Consider the following 19,613-nt stretch of genomic DNA (forward strand, 5'->3'; position numbering starts at 1 on the left):
CAAGGGCTTGGTATTTAGCGAGCATGCTATAAATAGTTATTGATGGATTAACTAATACCACATATTTATGTAGTTTTAGTGAACAAATAAATATTTAGGTGATACTGAATTATCTTCCTGGTATTATAATTTTCAGTCTAAGACATGATGAACTTACATAACATGGAATTTCACAATCTCCATTATTCTTAAGGAACAAAATAACTAACACTTTTTTCTTGGTTCATTTATTCTGCAACCATTTACTGGTCACCAGTCATATTCCAAACACTGTCCTAAGAAGTCTAAATTCTATATTTCAAACTCACCACAGTACACAGAACAGACAAAAATCTATTCATCTCTAAAACTCAAATTCTTAAAAAAAAAAACTATGAGCAAAAATACAATGCATCTGATTGTGATATGAACTATAATGTAAACAAGCTAGAAATGGGGGCTGCAGTGACTATGTATGGGTAGGCGTTCCTGTTTGTCATTTTGAATATGGTAGTCTGGGGTGATACCATTCAAGTGAAGACCTGAAGAAATTTGAGAACATCTAGGAGAAATACATTCCAGACAGAGGAAAGTGCATATACAGCCAGGAACAGTTTGTAGTGTTCAAATAACAACAAAGAGGCCAGTGTAGTCCTGTCTGATAAGAAGGAGAATCTAAAAGATGAGTCTAGAGAGGTAGATAGGGTAAGAGGTCAGCCTGGCCACTATGCTGAGAACACAGAAAAGTAAGGTGAAGAAAGTATTGAAGAAATCAATTAAGAGGTTAGTTTGATAATTTTAATTGTAACAACACTGTGGTTCAAAAATGATGGGTGGCCATGGAAGTGATGGCATGAGGTGGTTGGATTTTGAAGATATTTTGAGGGCATTGCTCAGATGATTCTTTTGATTAATTGGATATAGGTGTAAGAGAGAAACATGAAGAATGATTCCAAAGTTGTCATTAGCAATTGGAAGGATGGCGCTGCCATCAACTAAAACGAGGAAGACTCATTTTAAGAAAGTTCAGCAGAGAAGATCAAAGGTTTGGTTTTGTAATGCCTGTTGACATCCTGGTAAAAACACCGAGTGAGCAACAGGTACAAATTACCTGTTGCAGATGTCCAGGGTGGAGATATGGACAAGTTTTGAGAGACACTTCAAATATAGGAAACATCATGTTTTGAACAGTGACAGAAAAAAAATAGACAAGAACAGTGATGGACTAATACGAAGAACATAGTTTAAGTCTTAAAAACTAACTGGGTTTATAAAATGTTTAAAGAATTTTTGCTAATTTGTAAAGAGGATCATAAAATATCTGAAAAGGCTAAAGCTTTACTATGATTTGCCCATTGATTCCTTAGTCCCTTTCCTACACCTTTTTGTTCTTCAAAGTAGATAACTGCCGGCATTAAAAATTACAATCAGAAGTATTATGTAACCAAATGTATTCCAGGTATTCAGGCTCCCTGCAACTTAGGTATGCATTGAGTTCCAGTTCAAAACCTTCTCACTGAACCAGATAATCCAATGAGAAAACAGAAGCAGGTTTGCTGTTAGGATTAGAGTATAAAAGGATTCCCAGTGCTGGCATTTGGATTACCCAATTCATTGAATATAAACACTTAGTCACTCAACTGTTCTAACTACAGGGTACTGAAGGCATTGTGAAGGCATTATGCAAGACCAGCCTCTAATCCGGTGAGGAATGTGAAAGAGAGCTGCCTTGCTCAGCTCCTGAGTCTGGCAGTCTCCAGGAGTTTGTATAAACAGGAAGTTGAAGTAACAAGCATGGGCAGTCCTGATTGGTGCCTGCATCAGCTAGACCTAGAGAGTGCTTGCACCAAGATGCCTTGGGATCCATAAAGGTGCAGATTCTTGGCCTCTTTTCAGTTCTGCTGGACCAGAATCCCTAAAGATGGATGGAGCCTGTGGACTATCCTGATAGTGAGCATTCTAGATGATTCTTAGATGCAGCAAGGTTGAGACTGATGATCTAGTGACTATTTTAAGATATATAACTAAGAATGGTATTTTCCAAATTACAAGTAAGTTTCAAAATAAACTACTTAGTTAATAGAGTTAATAAGAAGTGGATTTTTTTTTATGACTAAAAAGTGATGGATGGAACAAAACAAACAGAAAACCTACCCATGTAGGCTTTCATGTACATAAAAAACAGTGGTCTTGTTAGGACAAAGGTCCTGATTTAGCAGATTTAGGTGATGTCGAGACTAACTAAATTCTGATCTTTGAGGGCAAAACCCAGGTAACTGTATGGTTCCCCAGTGAATCCAATATATAGATTTGAAAAGGTCACTGAAGGCTGGCAAGATAACTCAGTCAGTAAAGGCACTTGCCACCAAGTCTGATGACCTGATTTCCATCCCCAGGTCACACATGGTAAAAGGCAAGAACTCACTCTCACAGCTTGTCCTCTGGTTTCCACATGGTCTCCACACATCACTATACCCATTAGAAGGTTTTCTACTGTTTCCTAGAACAGCTTTAAAGAAAAGAAGCTAGATGGAAGCGTATTCGGGACGCCCTATCTGTACCTAAGCCAATAAAACTAAAACGTCAGCATCCATTTTCATAGACACTCATATGTGTAGATACAGACCTATGGAGGAGCTATCCACAGAGCCGACTAGTCACCAAAGGTATACCACAACCACAACACATGTTTCATTGACTGTAGACACTAGTCTGACAATAGTCAAGGTAGACAGTCACAAATATCTAATACTCTCAACTAACACCCTCTTGTTCAGAGACAACATGCTCTCAAAAACAGGAACGCAAATGTGCCTTCCCTGAGAGAGTGGGTGTATCATTTTAAAGGTCTTGAGTAAGTGGAGGGAGAAACGGTGACTGGGTGGAGACTAGATGTTAAATAATATCAATACAGCCTTCTGGAGTCGGTGACGTAAAGCTAATAAAAGGGGCCAACAGAATGACTCACAGCAAGCCTTTGTGTTTAAAGTCAGGCCTGGTTTCAGGTCTGGCTTAGAGACATAGAAATTGGCTCAAGTAAATTACTTAAACATCCTCAGAGTTCACTGGCCTCATCTGTAAAATGGAGGTGATAATCGAGTTGTATACTTTGAGAACTGGTGTGTACAGATTAAAGAAGGAAACAAGAAATATGCTTATCCCTAGCCTATTTTAGGCACTCAATAAACATTAGCTGTAATTACTAGCTACTGGAACATTCTAGAGGAGATTGGTAGCAGGTTTGGAAGTGTGTAGATGACCAGCATATGGGGTAGAGCATATGCCATACAGCTATGGCCTTGACTTACTTTGTTAGTTACTTCTGTGTGATAGACAGTGGGCCCTCCCTACATTCCTTTTCTGTAGCATTTTACATTTTGCTTTTACAATACAGTATGTCTTTAAAGTTCATATTCAAGAGATATGCACCTTCAATGCTTATAACATCCAAAAATCATAATGGAACATAAAAATGTAAGTTACACTGAAAAAGACATATAGGAAATCAGTTGCTAAGCATAGGTACAAAAGGACCACAGAACACATACTTAATGATAAATCATATCTTTTAATCTCAGTAATACCTCTTTGGAACATTTCAAGTGATAGTTCCTGCTTACATTTTAAACATAATGGCACTTTGGGAAACAGTTTACTCCTAATTACATCTAAAAATACTTGCACCCTCACTTTACCTCTTGGCCCATAGGTGTTCCCCATATTGTATGCTGTTCCATCTGGGTCATAATGAGGATGTGCAGTTGCTCCATTCACAGCAATGAATTTGCTCCAGTCCACCTGCAGGTTTAAGACTACTTGAGAATTGTAAATGATACACAATAGATCTTTATTACCATAAATGAACATAGATAACAGAAGCATGTCATCTATGTTGGAAGTGTGATATGAGGAACCTCTGAGAAATCAAAATTACTTTTCCTGCTAAAGAAAAAGAAACGGATGCAAAAACAAAACAATAAAAACCAGCAGTACCACAGCCACCAACAAAAACCTCTGTACAGATTTATCTGGTATCACAGCAAAGTTCAAAATAAGCATAACAATTGTAATCAAAAATAAAATTAAAATTTTAGTCTAAGGTGGTGGAACACACCTGTAATCCCAGCACTTGGGAGACTGAGGCAGGAGGATCACAAGTTCAAAGCCAGCTTAAGGTACATGGCGAGTTGTGGGCCAAGCTGAGCTACAGAGCAGACACTGTATCAAGAACAGAGTTGTCCTAAAATTGTATTAATTAATGTGCCAAGGCAATACAAGTCTACATAACTTCTAATCTGATAGTTACTGTGCCTAGGAAGAACATGAGCCTGTCAAGGCTACTTCCCTCAACCCCCGCCTTGTGATGTTAAAACTAAGGTGGGAATTTGGGATTATCTTTAAGGAAAACCAGCCCCACAAGCATTATAATCCTGGCAGAGGGTGACTGTAGCCTAAATTAGTGGATGTCTTTATTTCTGTGGAGACAAGCCTCTGATTTCTTCCTTGGCTATCTGGATTCTACAAGGTACTCTGAATAGAAAGAAAATTGGGATCTATTCTATTCATTTGGGGCCTGCACATTACCTTTTCCCTCCTTTCCAGAGTTTCAATGTCCACTTTATTCATAAAGTTAGTCTCCGTGCTCATGTAGTAGTCACCCTTGTACTGTACGAAGTTGACATTCGTGTTGTCAGTCATGACTGAAATCAGGTAGCAGACAGTAAGCACATGCTCTGAGGGAGAAATTTTCAATGCCCCCCTCTCTTTTACACACACACACACACACATTTTTTAAGGGCTGGAGAAATGTCTCAAAACTTGTTGAGTACATGTTGCTCTTCCAGAAAACTTGAATTCAGTTCCTAGCACCCACATGGCAGCTCACAACCATCTGTAACTCCAGCTCCAGGGGATTCAACAACTTCTGGCCCCCAAGGACACCCACAATCACAGACACATGCACATAAATAAAACTATACTTTTTAAATGTATATTTTTCAAGATTTCTATTTGTATAGATACTGATTAAATGATGATCACTGCCATTTTAAGGGCTCTTTACCAGGTGCCTCAAACCTTGACATGAAACGTTCAAAGATATTCTTGCATGGGTCAGGAAGAGCCAGTGTGCCAAATTCTGAGATCACAATCCTATCTCCAGCGCTGTTGGCCTTGTATGAGTCACTCTGTAGAAACCTGCTCCGGTATGTCACTGTGCCCTTCTCCATTTTGAACTGGTGAAGCAAAGCCATTCCATCAAACCAGTGATTATATCTGCAAAGGGAGGAAACAAAAGAAACTAACTTATGAGTAAGGAGAGCATGGGGTCAAAATGAGGGGTGGAGTGATATCTCTGCCATCCAAATATAAAGATAAGTAAGTGGTATGTGTTCCCAGTGCCAATTAATAATTCAGAGAATTTGAAATTAAGGAATGACAGTGTTGTGAATTCCCTGGGCTATAACAGGAAAGAGCAACTTGCATTCTCCTAACCCTGACCCTGTGATTCTTAACCCCTGTCAAAAAGCTCACTTTCCAATGCGCTGAAGGAAAACCCTACAGTGGTGAGGCCTAAGATGTTTCTGCTTTTTCCCCTATGACAAGGAGGACAGAGAAAGCTTGGCATTTTCTAAATCAGAACAAGTTCCTAAGAAGAAACATTCATCCTCAAATCCTAAATGCATTAAGTTTTTTGTTTACTATAGTTTTTTTTCAATTTTACTTTTTGCATTATCATTTTGGCCTCATGATTATACTAGAAATTATCTATCAAAGTGATGGGGCAGGGTTAGCAAGATGGTACAGAGGGTAAAGGTGCTTGCTACCAAGCCTGATGACCTGACTTTAATCCCCAGAACCCAGAGGCTGGAGGGAGAGAACAGACTCCTACAACCTGTCCTCTGGCCTCCACGCATATGCCATGGCACGTGTAAAAATAAAATTAAAGCATGGAACATCAAAAACCTGCAAGCAAAAAAAAAAAATGTACTTTGTTTTGAAAAAAAAATTATCACAGCCAGTATAATGACATATATCTGTGATCTCAACACTGGAAAGGTAGATGTAGGGGGACCATGAGTCTGAGGCCATCCTGAGCTAAACCCCTGTCTCAAAAGAGAAATAAACAAACAAACAAAAGAGCTATTATGTGGTCCTTTCTTTCCTAAGTTTGACAGGTTAAATGCTTGATGTCATCAGCATGGGCAAGGAAGGTTAGCATCGTTGTCTGAAAAGACAATGGTTCCTGAAATCAGGACTGGTCTTTGTTCACTCAGGCTCAAGTCAACATTACTCATGAGAGCCAAAAGACAGAAGCAATGAAAGTATCTACTGATGACTAAAAATAAACCAGTTGTAGAGGTTCATGCCTGTTACTACCAAATATGCCACTTTGACACACTATTCTGAGTTTGAAACACTTGAGGATCAGTTGCTGCAGACGAGCACTATGGCCTCCTATTTTCTTTCCAAAAGTGGGAAATGGAACTCCCTCATGAAAGATGGCCTCCCTGTATCAGAAGGAAGAGAGACACCCCTGCACCTGGAGACAGGGAGTTGAAGCAAAGAGAGAACAGGATAACCTGGCTAACGGAACACTCACTTTGATAGTCACTTTCCCACATCTAACTGCCCCAGCTCCAAGCCTTGCCACATTCTCACAATTTACTCCTCTTGGTCCAACTACTACCCAGGCTTTAGACTAAATGATTCTCCCCTTCCAGCACACCCCCAGTGTGTGTGTGTGTGTGTGTGTGTGTGTGTGTGTGTGTGTGTGTGTGTGTGTGTGTGTTTTGTTTGCTTGTTTGTGACAGGGTCTGACTATATAACCCAGACTGGCCTTGAACTTGCTTTGTAAATGAAGCTAACTTCAAACTTGTGATCACCCTGCCCTAGCCTCCCAAGTACTAGATTATAGACCTGCACCACACTCAACTGCTTCTCATTTTTCTTACATGGGTTCCCAAGTACATACAAACATTAGCAAGTTGAAGTTATGTGACTCCCCCCCACACACACTATTAATCCTCCCAATTGTTGATTTAATTCTTGGGACTAGTGAAGACCACAAGACGATGAGAAAAATTTTGCCTCCTTTACAATACACACCATATTATCACCTAGCACTAAAAAGGAGAAGCTGGGCACTGGTGGCACACGCCTTTAATCCCAGCACTTGGGAGGCAGAGGCAGGCAGATCTCTGTGAGTTTGAGGACAGCCTGGGCTACAGAGTGAGTTCCAGGACAGGCTCCAAAGCTACACAGAGAAACCCTGTCTCAAAAAACAAAACAAAAACAAAAACAAAAACAAAAACAAAAAAAGTAAGAAAACGCTATCATATGTCACAGCACAGATGAACCTGGAGGATCATTATGCTAAGTAAAATGGGCTAGTCATGAAAGTACAGACACTGTAGGGTCTACTTATGTACGACATCAGAAGTAGGCAAGGGTCCAGAGAGCTGGCTTAGAGCTGGCACAGCGGCCAGGCTGGACGATCTGAGTTTGATCCCAGAAACCACATGGCCAGTGGAAAAGAACTGACTCCTGAAAGTTGTCCTCTGACCTCCACATGCATGCCATGGCATGTGAGCATGTACACACACATACATACACGCAATTACACACACCCAATAAATGTACTTTAAAATTAAAAGTAAAATATTCAGGTTTATAAAAACAGGAATGAGGCCGGGCGGTGGTGGCGCACGCCTTTAATCCCAGCACTCGGGAGGCAGAGCCAGGCGGATCTCTGTGAGTTCGAGGCCAGCCTGGGCTACCAAGTGAGTTCCAGGAAAGGCGCAAAGCTACACAGAGAAACCCTGTCTCAAAAAACCAAAAAAAAAATAAATAAATAAATAAAAATAAAATAAAAACAGGAATGAGGTTGGTTAATGGACCTGGAGGACGGAGAAAATGACAAATTGCTGCTTAACTGGTTAGTTCCAATTTTGCAAGATGAGAAAATTCTGAAAATGTTTCACAATGTGAATACACATGACACTACTGAACTGTACAATTAAAATGGTCAAGATGTAAAGCTTACATGTTACGGATTTTACCACATTTTTTTAATGTAGGGAAAGAGAAGAAGTCCCTTTATTCCCATGATTTCAGATGCCATCTTTATCAGATGCTCAGTTTGGTAAGTTGTGGGTCTGTTTCTGGGCTTCCTGTTCTGTTATCTGCTCCCTGTTCATGAACAGCATCATAATGTTTCAATTGTAGAGAATTTACAGTGCTCTTAATGCCTTGTAAAGCACTAACAATTTTCATTTTCAGTGTGTTCTTGATAATTCTTGCATATTTATTTCTGCATATGAACTTTGATATTAATTAGTCTAACTTCCTGAAATAGCTTGTTGGGATTTTTATTAATATCATAATGTATTTACAAATAATGGAAAATGCACCTTTAAAATGCTGTCATTCTGTTCAAGAACAAGAGGTGGTTTTCCATTCATCCAAATGTGTTTTTCGTTTCTAAGCACAGTGGTACAAGCCTGACATCCCAGCACTTGAGTGGCTGAGAGTTAAAACCAGGCTACGCCCTACTCCATGTTGTCATTCAGTACACTGTGTATTGTGGAAATCCATGTTTGTAGCATGGTGTGCTCATGACACTGAGGCAGGAAGATTGTCTTGAATTCAAAGCTAGTTCAGGCTATGTAGTAAGACCACGTTGGCACATCTCCCAATGAAACACCAAGAGCCAAGTCCCTTTCCTAAGTATTTAACCCATTGCTACCGTGAGTGATGTTCTCTTCACCAGTGCGGTTCTACATCCTGTTACCTTGCATTTTACTGTTGTGTTTAGTTGTATTATTTATTTTGGATTCTTAGGTTTACTAACCTATCATCTGAAAGGGAAAGATTTACTTCTTGGCTTAGGCTTTGGCCCCTAAATCAATAGTTTAATCTAACTGTGTTACTTACAACTAATTTGATGCTGAGCTATAGAAAAAAACAAAAACCTACAAAAAAAAAAAAAACCACTTGCAAGGCTACACACAGAGAAATGCTGTCTCTAAAAAACAAAAACCAAAATCAAGAAAAAAAAAAAAAACACCTACTTGTAGCAGTTCCCAATTTAGCCTTACTATTTTTACATAAAGATACAGGCATGAAGAGAGAGATAAGACATTATATATTCACATGTTATGAAGACATATTAAGAAACTAACTGTTAAGTCTGATTTTCCTGGAACATTTTATGAGAAATGAATCATGAATTTCAATGAAAAGTCTTCTCAGCACCTATGAAGATAATCTATTATCTTATCTATAACTATTTTTCCCTGAGACCAGTTCATAATGTGATATGGGCAGATTTCCTATCGATGAGCCAACTTTGCCTCTTGGACTTAATTCTACCTGATCTTTGTGGATTTTATGTGCAATGTGATGTTAGATTCTGTTTGTTAATAAATAATTCATTAGTGTCAAATTACTATTTTATATTTTGTTCTTGTTCATATATATTTATAAACATGATTGGTTTGATGTTCCATTCCCTGCACTGTCTTTAGATACTGAAATGATGCTTCCCTCATAAAGTCAACTGAGACATTTCCTCCCATTTCCAGTGCCCTCAAATAATTTATAAAGCAGTATCAGGCTACCTCATATATAAATTTTTGGTGGAATCATCTTTGAAATAATCTAAGCCTTGTGTCTTAAAAAAAAAGAATATATCCTTAATAAGTTTGTATTTAGCTGCCTAAAAGTCAATCTGCTTAAACTTTCTATCTCTATTCATTCTAGTAATTCACATTCCCTAAAAAGTTACTCGAGGTTTTCAAATGTATTTGCATTGAGACCTACAAAATCTCTTACAGGTTTTTGTTTGTTTGTTTGTTTCAGTGGCTGCTTCTTTGTTCTCTCTCATTTCTGTCTATTGGTGCCTCCCCACTGCTTCTCTTTCCCTGTTATCTATGGGTTTGTGGACTTCGATTTTTCCCCACTGTCAACCTCTACCTCAGTCTCTGTCCTCCTCTCCACCCACCAGCAAGCTGACCTCTAAAGAACCTCCTTGAGGCCTCTTGCAGCAGCTGGGTGGGGCGCTCCACTGCATTTCATGCATGCTATTCACTGAGGACAAGAACCGACAAATTAAAATGTCTGCAAGTATGAAACATATATCTTAAAATTATCCTGAGAATGTCTCGTTCTCTTGGTCCTTTGCTTATTACCAAAAACAGATGGAGAGGCGTGATGGACTGTGACAGTCAGGCACCCGCTCTGGTGTAGCTGACAGAAAAGTGGAATGGTAGTTGGCAGGGGAAGGGAAGAAAGGAAGGAATTAACTCTCTGTAAAATGAAATGAGTTCTGTGGACGGATGTAAGAAGGGTGGTATGACAGGATGGATGAACTCAGTGCCGCTGAACTGTACCCTTGTAAGTAATTAAGGTAATAAGCTTACGTTATATATATACATATATAACATAATTGTTATTGTGTATATATATATATATATGTATATATATTGTTCAATTTTTAAAAGGTAATAAGCTCTGAAATAGCGAGTCATTAAAAATAATGATCATCCCTACTTTGTAGCAACATAAAGCTATCACAGTGTGAATTTTTAAGTGTGTATGTTTGTCTATATATACACGTATACCACAGAATGTGTGTGGAGGTCAAGGGCAACTCACTGGAGCTGGTTTTCTCCTTTGACCACGTGGGCTGTATTTGGCTCATCATGCTTGTTAGCAAATACCTTTACTCACTGAGCTATCTTGCTGCTATGATAGCATACATTTTTAAAAAGCAGAACAAGCCGGGCGGTGGTGGCAGTTCTAGGCCAGCTTGGTCTACAAAGCGAGTTCCAGGAAAGGCACAAAGCTACATAGAGAAACCTTGTCTCAAAAACAAAAAAAAAAAACAAAAAAAAAAAGTCTACTGCTGATTGCAATTCTTTTCTTATTGAAATTGCTTTTATTTATTTTGTTTTATGTATATTAATGTTTTCCTTGCATGTATATATGTGTATCATGTGCATGCCTGGTGCCCAGCAAGGTCAGAGGAGAGCATCAGATGCCCTGGAACTGAAGTTACAGATGGTTGTAAGTTACCATATAGTGCTGGGACTCGAACACAGGTCCTCTGCAAAAGCAACAAGTGCTCTAAACCACTAAGCCATTTCTCCAGGTCCCCAGATGATGGCAATTAAAAAAAAAGTCTATAGAAATAGTTGAGAAGACTGGCAGGGAGTAACATAAGATTGCTAAAAGAGGCTGTGTTGGGTAATCCATGTCCACCCCATCCCATCCCAGTGACTTGGCTATAGTTCAAATTTTTTCATGCAAAAATTTCCAACATTTAAAAATATTACAGAGCAGATTACTTTCAAGCCATAGGCATATCTGCCCATTATCTCATATCTCTCAGACACCCAAAGAAATGATATTCTAAAGACTGACTGGGTTTTCATCCAGTGTATCTACCTATTGAGTGCTATCTAGCTAGGTACAGGCTATTGATCAAGATATTGGGAACATATGGATAAATTAGGAAGCATTTCTGCCCTCATGGAACTTACATCCTAGCAGAGAAACACAGCTAAGACACATAAACAAAGAAAAACAAACAAGGCTGGAGAGTTGGCTCAGTGGTTAATAGTTCCTGTTGCTCTTAGAGAGGAAATGGGTTCAGTTCCCTGCACCCACATGGTGGCTCACAATCACCCATAACTCCGGTTTCTGGGGATCTAATATCCTCTTCTGATCTCTGCAGGCACCAGGCATATATTTGACACATATACTTAGAAGTAGGCAAAACACTCACACAGATAAAATATGTGAGAAATAAGTCATTTTAAGAAACAAACCAACAGAGTAAAGAGACACTAGCAACAACAGTGCTCTGTAGAAAACTGGTAATGCAGTCAGTCAGTCTTGGTGTTTTTAGGATTAGAAGTCACAGGAGACATTAAAGGACGTGAGATTTGAGTTGACATCAAAGGACAAAAATCAGGCCTGAGAGATGAGGGAAACAGGTAAGAAAGCATCAATGCTAAGATATTGGGTAAAAATATGAGGAACTGAAAGAAGTCATTGTGTCTGGGAGGTTCAGGGTGGCAGAGAAAGAGGTAGGAGGTGAAGGAGGTACCTTTCCTTCAGGACCTTGTGGTGAAATATCTCAGTAGTCTCACAGGAGATCTTTGCATGGCTCCCTTGGGCATAAACCCAACGAGAACTTCAAATTCACAATTCATGTGGGGGTGAGGGAGCAAAATGGTTTAAAAGAAAGACAAAAAACAACTTTTTTCCCCCTCCTCTAAGCAACAATTTCCCTATCTATAATCAAAGGGATAGAACGGCAGTAATCACCTCAGAGAAGAAAGAGAGTTGAATGTATGCTCCCTAGAATCAAACCACACCATGAAGCCCAAATTGTTCTCCAAAATCTAGGCTTACTTATCCTTTCCAAAGTCGAACTTCCCGGGTCCAACTCGAAGTAGATAGCCATTGAGCCATTCAGGAATGTGTCCTCGGACTTGAGCAGACACGGTGTCCAGAGTCTCCTCCACGGTGGTCAGCAGTGGGGCAATGCACGGCAGATTCTTTCGCTGTCTCAACATGGTTTTTGGTGAGTATTTCCCACGTATTTCTTCGAAACTGTGGAAGAGAAGCAAAAACACATTCGTGCACACACACATTGTTACAGGATCTCTTGCTAATGTGTTTATTCCCCTACAGACACACACACACACTTGTTACAAGATCTTCTGTTAGCATGCTTATTCCCCCAAAGACAATTCTATGGACTAGAAGCTTGAGGGGAATGTGAACTAAATCAAATAGTCTCCAAATTCCTCTCTCCTTTCCTTTTCTTTTTCTTTTAAACGTAATTTCTGTATTGATTCTCTGGGAATTTCACATCGTGAACCCTAATTCTGCTTGCCTCTCAGTCTCTCTCCTCATATCCTCCCCTCCCCTCTGCAGAGGCTCCCGCAAAAGAAAAATTTTTAAAAATCAATCAAAACAAAACAAAGCAAGCCAACAAACAAACAGAACAAAACAAAACAAAAAAACAAACAAACAAACCACTTCACTCCTCCATCTTTGCCGCCTCTCCCACACCTCTTCGTTCGTCCTGGTGGCATTGGGAGTGGTGTGTTACAGTGTATATGCCCTTTTGTCCAATCAGCTTTACTTGCAAATGTTCTTTGTAACGAGTCATTGGTTTGGTTCAAGGAATTCCTCTCTCCGTTTTCTTACTCTCAAGTTACCAGCACGGATTCTCCATTCTGAACCATAACAATCCTTAGATTTCTCTCAGTAATAATCTACCCAAGTGTTAACTCAATCCTAGATTTCTCTCAGTAATAATCTACCCAAGTGTTAACTCAATACTGTAATTACTACTATTGTCTTCTCTCATAGTTGAACAATGCTTTTCTTTTTCTAGATTAACTCCACATGTTAACTCCAGATGTGCTAATAGCAACTTAACTGTTAGAGCAAAAATGGTGGCCATTCAATATTACCATAGTTAGGTTGATCATGGTACCTTAGATAAGCCAGAATGTAACCCCAAATATTTCAGTGTGGTCTCTATGTATTTAGCAGGATTTAGATTTAATTTCTTCTATTTTAATTATATATATATAGTATATATAATATATAGTATATATATAATATATAGTATATATAATATAGTGTATTATATATATACACTAATATTCTATGAAATGACATGAAATCAATAAGCCACAAGAGTAAAATCTTATCCTATAATCAGGAGCTGAACATCATCCCTGTTATTTCATATTTACAAGACTTCACAAGATAGTAGTGCATGAATGCAGAGTGAGATGTGGTCAAATATAACTTTAGTTATAACCAAATTACTTGTAACTTTGGCTACAATTCTTTACTTCATAAATAGAAGGTTTGCAGAGGTACAGGAGTTAGACTAGAAAAAAATAATAGATAAACATCCAAAGACTAGAGGTCTATGTTCTTTTGGCAATTTATTTTATACTGTCCAATTTCTTTGAAATACTAAGTTTGAAGTACATATGACCTTTTACTTTCCCAAATATAACAACTCAGTCAGGCCCAGCTCTTGTTTTCCCAAATAGCATTCATTTCACCCGGGATGCCCTTCCCAAAGCCTCTCCCTAAGAAGATTATAGCTGAGGATGTACGTCAGTGGTAAAGTGCTTCTTCCCCAACATCTACAAGGCCCCGTGTTGGATTCCAACACTGAAAAAGAAAACAAGGAGAACATCTGGCAGTTGTGGTGGCACACAACTGTAATCCCAGCACACAAAAGGAAAGGAGGAGGAGCATATGAGGCAGCCTGGGCTATGAAGTAAGGTACCGGTACCGTCTCAGAAGGGCGAGAGGAGAGCAGGGGGAAGTGGGAGGACCGGAAGGTAGCTTGCTGTGGGATGGTCTGTATGTTAAATTGCTCTGATTGGTCAATAAATAAAACACTGATTGGCCAGTGGCTAGGCAGGAAGTATAGGCGGGACAAACAGAGAGGAGAAAAAAAAGAACAGGAAGGCAGGAGTCACTGCCAGCTGCCGCCAGGACAAGCAGCATGTGAAGATGCCGGTAAGCCACGAGCCACGTGGCAAGGTATAGATTTATGGAAATGAATTAATTTAAGATGTAAGAACTAGATAGCTAGAAGCCTGCCACGGCCAAACAGTTTAAACAATATAAGTCTCTGTGTTTACTTGGTCGGGTCTGAGCGGCTGTGGGACTGGCAGGAAAACTCTAGCTACAGTAGCTCAGTCAGTAAATTGCTTACTGTGCAAGCATAGAACATGAGTTCAATTCCAACACCCACATAAAGAACAACAATGACACTGGGTGCGGCAACAAGCCTTGTTATCCTTGCACTGGGACAGTGGGAGAGGCTACGCTTGGCTGGCCAGCCTGTCTTGCCCAGTTAGTTATCAGCTGCAGGGTCAGAGAGAGATCCCATCTCAAAAAGGTGGAAAGAAACTGAAGAAGACACCTGCTATCAACCTCCGGCCTCTGCCTGTGCACATGCACAGCCATGCAAACACACACACACACACACACACACACACACACACACACACAAAACAGAAAAAGTAAAGAAGATTCTACCTGTTGTTCAAGGTCTAACTCAAATGTTACTTCCTTTAGAGAGCATACCTAGCCAAAGTGCCCAGGATCAACTCTTAAGTCACTTCCAAAGAAAGTTTTTAACCTCTCAGTGCTGCTTCTTCTTTTCTAAGACAGGAGATAAAAATTCTTATCATGTGGGCTGGTGAGATGGTTTAACGGTTAAGAGCACAGGTGGCTTTTCCAGAGGCCCCGGGTTCGATCCCCAGCACCCATAGGGCAGCTCACTTCTGTAACTCCAGTCCCATGTGATCCAACACTCTCACACAGACACACATGCAGGCAAAATACCAATGCACATAAAATAAAATAAAATAATTAAAAATTTAAAAAAAATGCCAGGCAGAAGTGGTGCACGCCTTTAATCCCAGCACTCGGGAGGCAGAGGCAGGAGGATCTCTATGAGTTTGAGGCCAGCCTGGTCTACAGAGTGAGTTCCAGGACAGCCAGGACTGTTTCACAGAGAAACCTTGTCTCAAAAAAACAAAAACAACAACAACAACAAAAATTCTTATCATGCTTAAGGTAGTAAGTGACCATGTAAGTTTATGGGAAGCTTTAGAATACAATACATATCCCCAAAATGTTTAGTATTATTTATTTAACCTTTAATGATCAATACAATAAGATGCACTATGGCTTTTCTTTCTTTGAAATATTTTAGTTTTTCAACAAAGAGCTGGATATTGCTAAAAGACTGAAAAGTCTCCAAACCCAAAAAGAGGAACCTGTTGCCTAGGGGGTGAGATGAGTCACTCCTGTATTGTGCCTCTGTCCTGTCTGAAGACTGTGCATCAAAAAATACAACCCTGTTACTCTGGTACAGGAGCTAAATTCCAAATTCCTAGACTCCATTCCATACATAATAATACATAGTCTCTGTGGTGAAGCAAACAGGTATACAACAAGGTGGGAATGATAGATAGTATTTAGAGGTATTAAGAAAATGCTTTGAAAAAAAGCAAAGAGAAATCTTGATTTTTTTTCTTCCTCTACTTTTGTAAACAGTGGCAAATTTATCTTATTCTCCTCTGATTAAAACTCCCCAATAAAAGCATATTATTAGCTATTTTAGGTAGAGTTAAACTGAATAGCCCAATTAGATACACATGAATTGTAATTATTTCACATTTTTATGTCTTTGCACCATATGCATGCCTGGTGCCTTCAGAGGTCAGAAGTGAGTACTGGATTGCCTGGAACTGGAGTGAAGGATGGTTGAGCCACCTTGTGTATGCTGGGAATCGAACCCAGATCATCTGGAACAGTAGCCAGTGCTCTGAACCACTGAGCCATCTCTCTGGCCCCTTCATTTTAGATTGTATTTAGATATCTGCGTGCTCTATACTCCATGGTATTGGCAATCTTGTACTCTCCAAACTTCTTGTGGTATTTGACATGGCTGCTACCATCTCCTCACCCGTTTCTGTTCTTGGCTTGGAAGACAAGCTATTCGACCACTTAATTGCTGGTTTAACTTTGCTGCCCTCTAACTATGCTGCTTTTTGTCAGCTGGCAACCTGAGGCAAAAATCTTAACCCCATCCAACCTCAAGTTTTTCCAAGATAAAATAAGGATTAAGAGAGGTTAATGATTCCTGCTTATATCTACCATCATAATGAAATATAATGATACTTTGCAAATGTTAATCTCCTTTACCAATCCTTTCCCTCTTATCACCACATAAATGTCAAGGGATAACCTTGGACCTTTACTCTTCAATTTCAGCATTTTCCTTTAGTAATCTCATCTTGGCTCTTAAATTCTCCAGTTATGTCTCAGACGTGGCTCTCAGCTCTTCACCTTCTCTTCTGAATCAGTTCTTCTGCCAGCTAAAGCACCTCACTTCAGTCTCTCTGTGGGCGCTGAACTCATCTTGTTCCCTGCCCTTACAACACAGTTCTTCTGACCACAGCGGCACAGGGCCCATAGGAAATCTCTGAAAGAGACTTTCGTGGCTTGTGTATGTATTTCCCAGACTCAAAGTTCTGCACGGGTAACTTCCTTTTCACAAGTCTCTCCTCCCTGGGACTACACGTTGTTTCCTAACCTAAGCACATCTTCCTCAGCACAGACGCCTGGACTTTTCCTTCCTATGCGTCACTTCCTTCCTACTGCCCAGCTCAGGCCCTTGATTCTTGACGGATCAACAGCCTCCCAGCTGCAGAAGCTGGGAAGAGAAACTCAGTAAGGAATGAAGCTCCTTCTACACACCACAGCTTCCTACTTAGTGAGTTGCTTGAACCCCTTGGCCATCTTAAGGGTTGGAGACCTCAGGCCAATTGCTTCTAGCTCTAAATAGCTCATCAGAATGACAGATTCTGATTTATCTGGATGAGCAGGGAAGATGGCTTCCACCAGAGCAATGATATGAAAAAGGCAGAGACACACTACTCCTAAATCCAATTTCCTACATACAAATCTGGCTGCATCATTTATTCCCCCATGACTCACCAATCACCTGTCATTATTCAAACTACCTGACCAGGCACTTGAAAGCCTTGTATGGTCTCAGCCCAACCTAGCTGTTGACTCCAGCCTAACTAGACTACTCCCCCAATCTCCTGAGCATTCTATTCTCTTCACCTAGGCTATCTCCCATCTCCTTTATATGAAATTTGCATATGCAACTTAACCTTCAAGCTCCAGTTTCTGGGTCACCTGCTTCCTAAGCACCACACCCCCATTTCCTCCCTGCAGCTGTTGACAGCTTCCCTGTGCTCCTTATCTTGCTGTGTTGTGTGACAGAGATAAGGATACTTTACAACCTCTCCTCGCAGTACTCCTGGAATACAAAGTCTAGCTTACATCTCCCCTGTCCTAGCACCTAACACACTGCCTTACACATGGCAAGCACTAAGTCATTAGATAGCTTTATAATTTACTGTGTATATCACTGCAACTTCTGGCAGTTCTACATCAACTAATTACTGAAAATAAATTACTGAAAATATAATAGAAAGCTACAACAGAAAAACCACAGGGTTTGAAACCAGTTCTGAGAATGCAAATAGGAGAACCAAACATTTACAACAGAATACAAAGCAGTGGTTTTCAGTTGTGAAAAGTCAGAATAGAGAAAACCCCTTCCAATGAGGCATCCAAGAAAAATCTCTGGACCTAATCCTGCCCATGTGTTGCATTAACTGAGTGAGCACAATGGCTGCTTCCTTTCCGGTGAGTAAACCAATTCTGTCAGCCTTCTTTCACTTCTCCCTCTGTGGAGTTGCGGCTTGCATCACACAGAGGGGAAAACTTCAGAAGCCTGCCACAATCTTCAGACCCAGGCCCAGCAGTCCACTTGCAAACTGGTAAGAAGGGGACCAGGAAAGGAAGGGGTTGGGGGAGTTCCCTACCTGGGAGCTGGTGTACTGCCACAGAAAGAACGCCCACTTCAGTAGCAGGAAGGCTGCTGAGGGAACGGAGAGAGATTGGAGAAAACTTTAACTCAGTTCAGGGGCAGCTGGCAGGTCTCAAGATCTCCAAATCCAAAGCCGCCGGCCTTATTAAGTAAATAATGAGCGTGAGTTGTCTCTGGCTCTGTGACAAAATGGGACTGAGGGGAAGGAAGGCAAGGGGTGGGGCCTCAAAACACTAGTAAACTTAATCTCAGTTCCATGGCAAGTATCCCTAACCAACTATAAATAATCTTTGTTTCGACATTAAAATCAGACCAATGATAGCCTCCCTTCTTGGCCATCCCTTTCTGGAGTCTGGCCCTACCTGTAGCTAAGTCCATGGAACTTGGATTCAGGGGTTCATTACACAACTTCTCTCCTTCTGAATGATTCAAACACAGAATAAAGTTCAAATTTAGACCAATAGGCAACAGCTCACCCTTTTCCCTTTCATTTCATCCCTTTTCTTCTATATTCATTAATCTTATGAAAAGCATTCTCTCACAATAAAGCACAGACAGGACACCGTGAATATATATAACCATACATGATTTTATTACTTTAACAAGTATCTTTGAGACTCTAAGTAGCAAACACTACTAGGAAGCAAAAATACCAAGACAGGAATGAGCACCCCATTCCTTTTCTTTCTTTCCTTTCTCTTTTAATTACAACACTGTGGAGGCAGAGGCAGCTAGAGTTCAAGGCAGACTGGTCTGCATAGTGAGTTCTAGGCCAGCCAGGGTTACACAGATCCTGACTCAAACGAACAAAAAAGAAACTTGATGAAATAAAACTTTATTTTAAAGTTTACAGGCAGCAAAGTAAGATTCTGTCTAGTTTAAGAATACAAATTCCTTATAGTGCCCTATGCAAAGGTACCTAATTTCTAATTGTTTATATTGGAAAATATACATACAGAAGACCAAATTGTCTACATGATTGAAGGTGGAGATTGAGATTTTTTTTTGATCCAACTAATGTAGTTATACATTACATAGCTCTTTTTGAATAAAATCATAGTAGTACTTTATTTGTATCAAAAGAGGAACTATTTGGTCTGATAAGAGATCCTCTAGACCAAATTCAATTTCACACTATCATAGGATTGAAAGGGCCTGCCAA

The 19,613-nt window shown here is 40.0% G+C and overlaps 1 protein-coding gene across 1 annotated transcript in view; it reads right to left on the reverse strand.

Annotated features, from left to right (window-relative positions):
- Window positions 1–18,646, reverse strand: part of Bco2 (beta-carotene oxygenase 2) — a 28,339-nt gene extending 9,693 nt beyond the window's left edge. Inside the window, exons 1-5 of the mRNA XM_059267823.1 lie at window positions 18,447–18,646; window positions 12,400–12,600; window positions 5,042–5,253; window positions 4,564–4,679; window positions 3,675–3,777 (exon numbers count right to left, since the gene is read on the reverse strand). Of these exons, the coding sequence (XP_059123806.1) occupies window positions 3,675–3,777; window positions 4,564–4,679; window positions 5,042–5,253; window positions 12,400–12,563 (595 nt within the window). The 5' untranslated portion in view covers window positions 12,564–12,600; window positions 18,447–18,646. The remainder of the gene's footprint in view (window positions 1–3,674; window positions 3,778–4,563; window positions 4,680–5,041; window positions 5,254–12,399; window positions 12,601–18,446) is intronic.
- Window positions 18,647–19,613: the final 967 nt, after the last annotated feature.

The sequence above is a fragment of the Peromyscus eremicus genome, chromosome 7, assembly GCF_949786415.1.
Source record: "Peromyscus eremicus chromosome 7, PerEre_H2_v1, whole genome shotgun sequence".
Taxonomy (NCBI): domain Eukaryota; kingdom Metazoa; phylum Chordata; class Mammalia; order Rodentia; family Cricetidae; genus Peromyscus; species Peromyscus eremicus.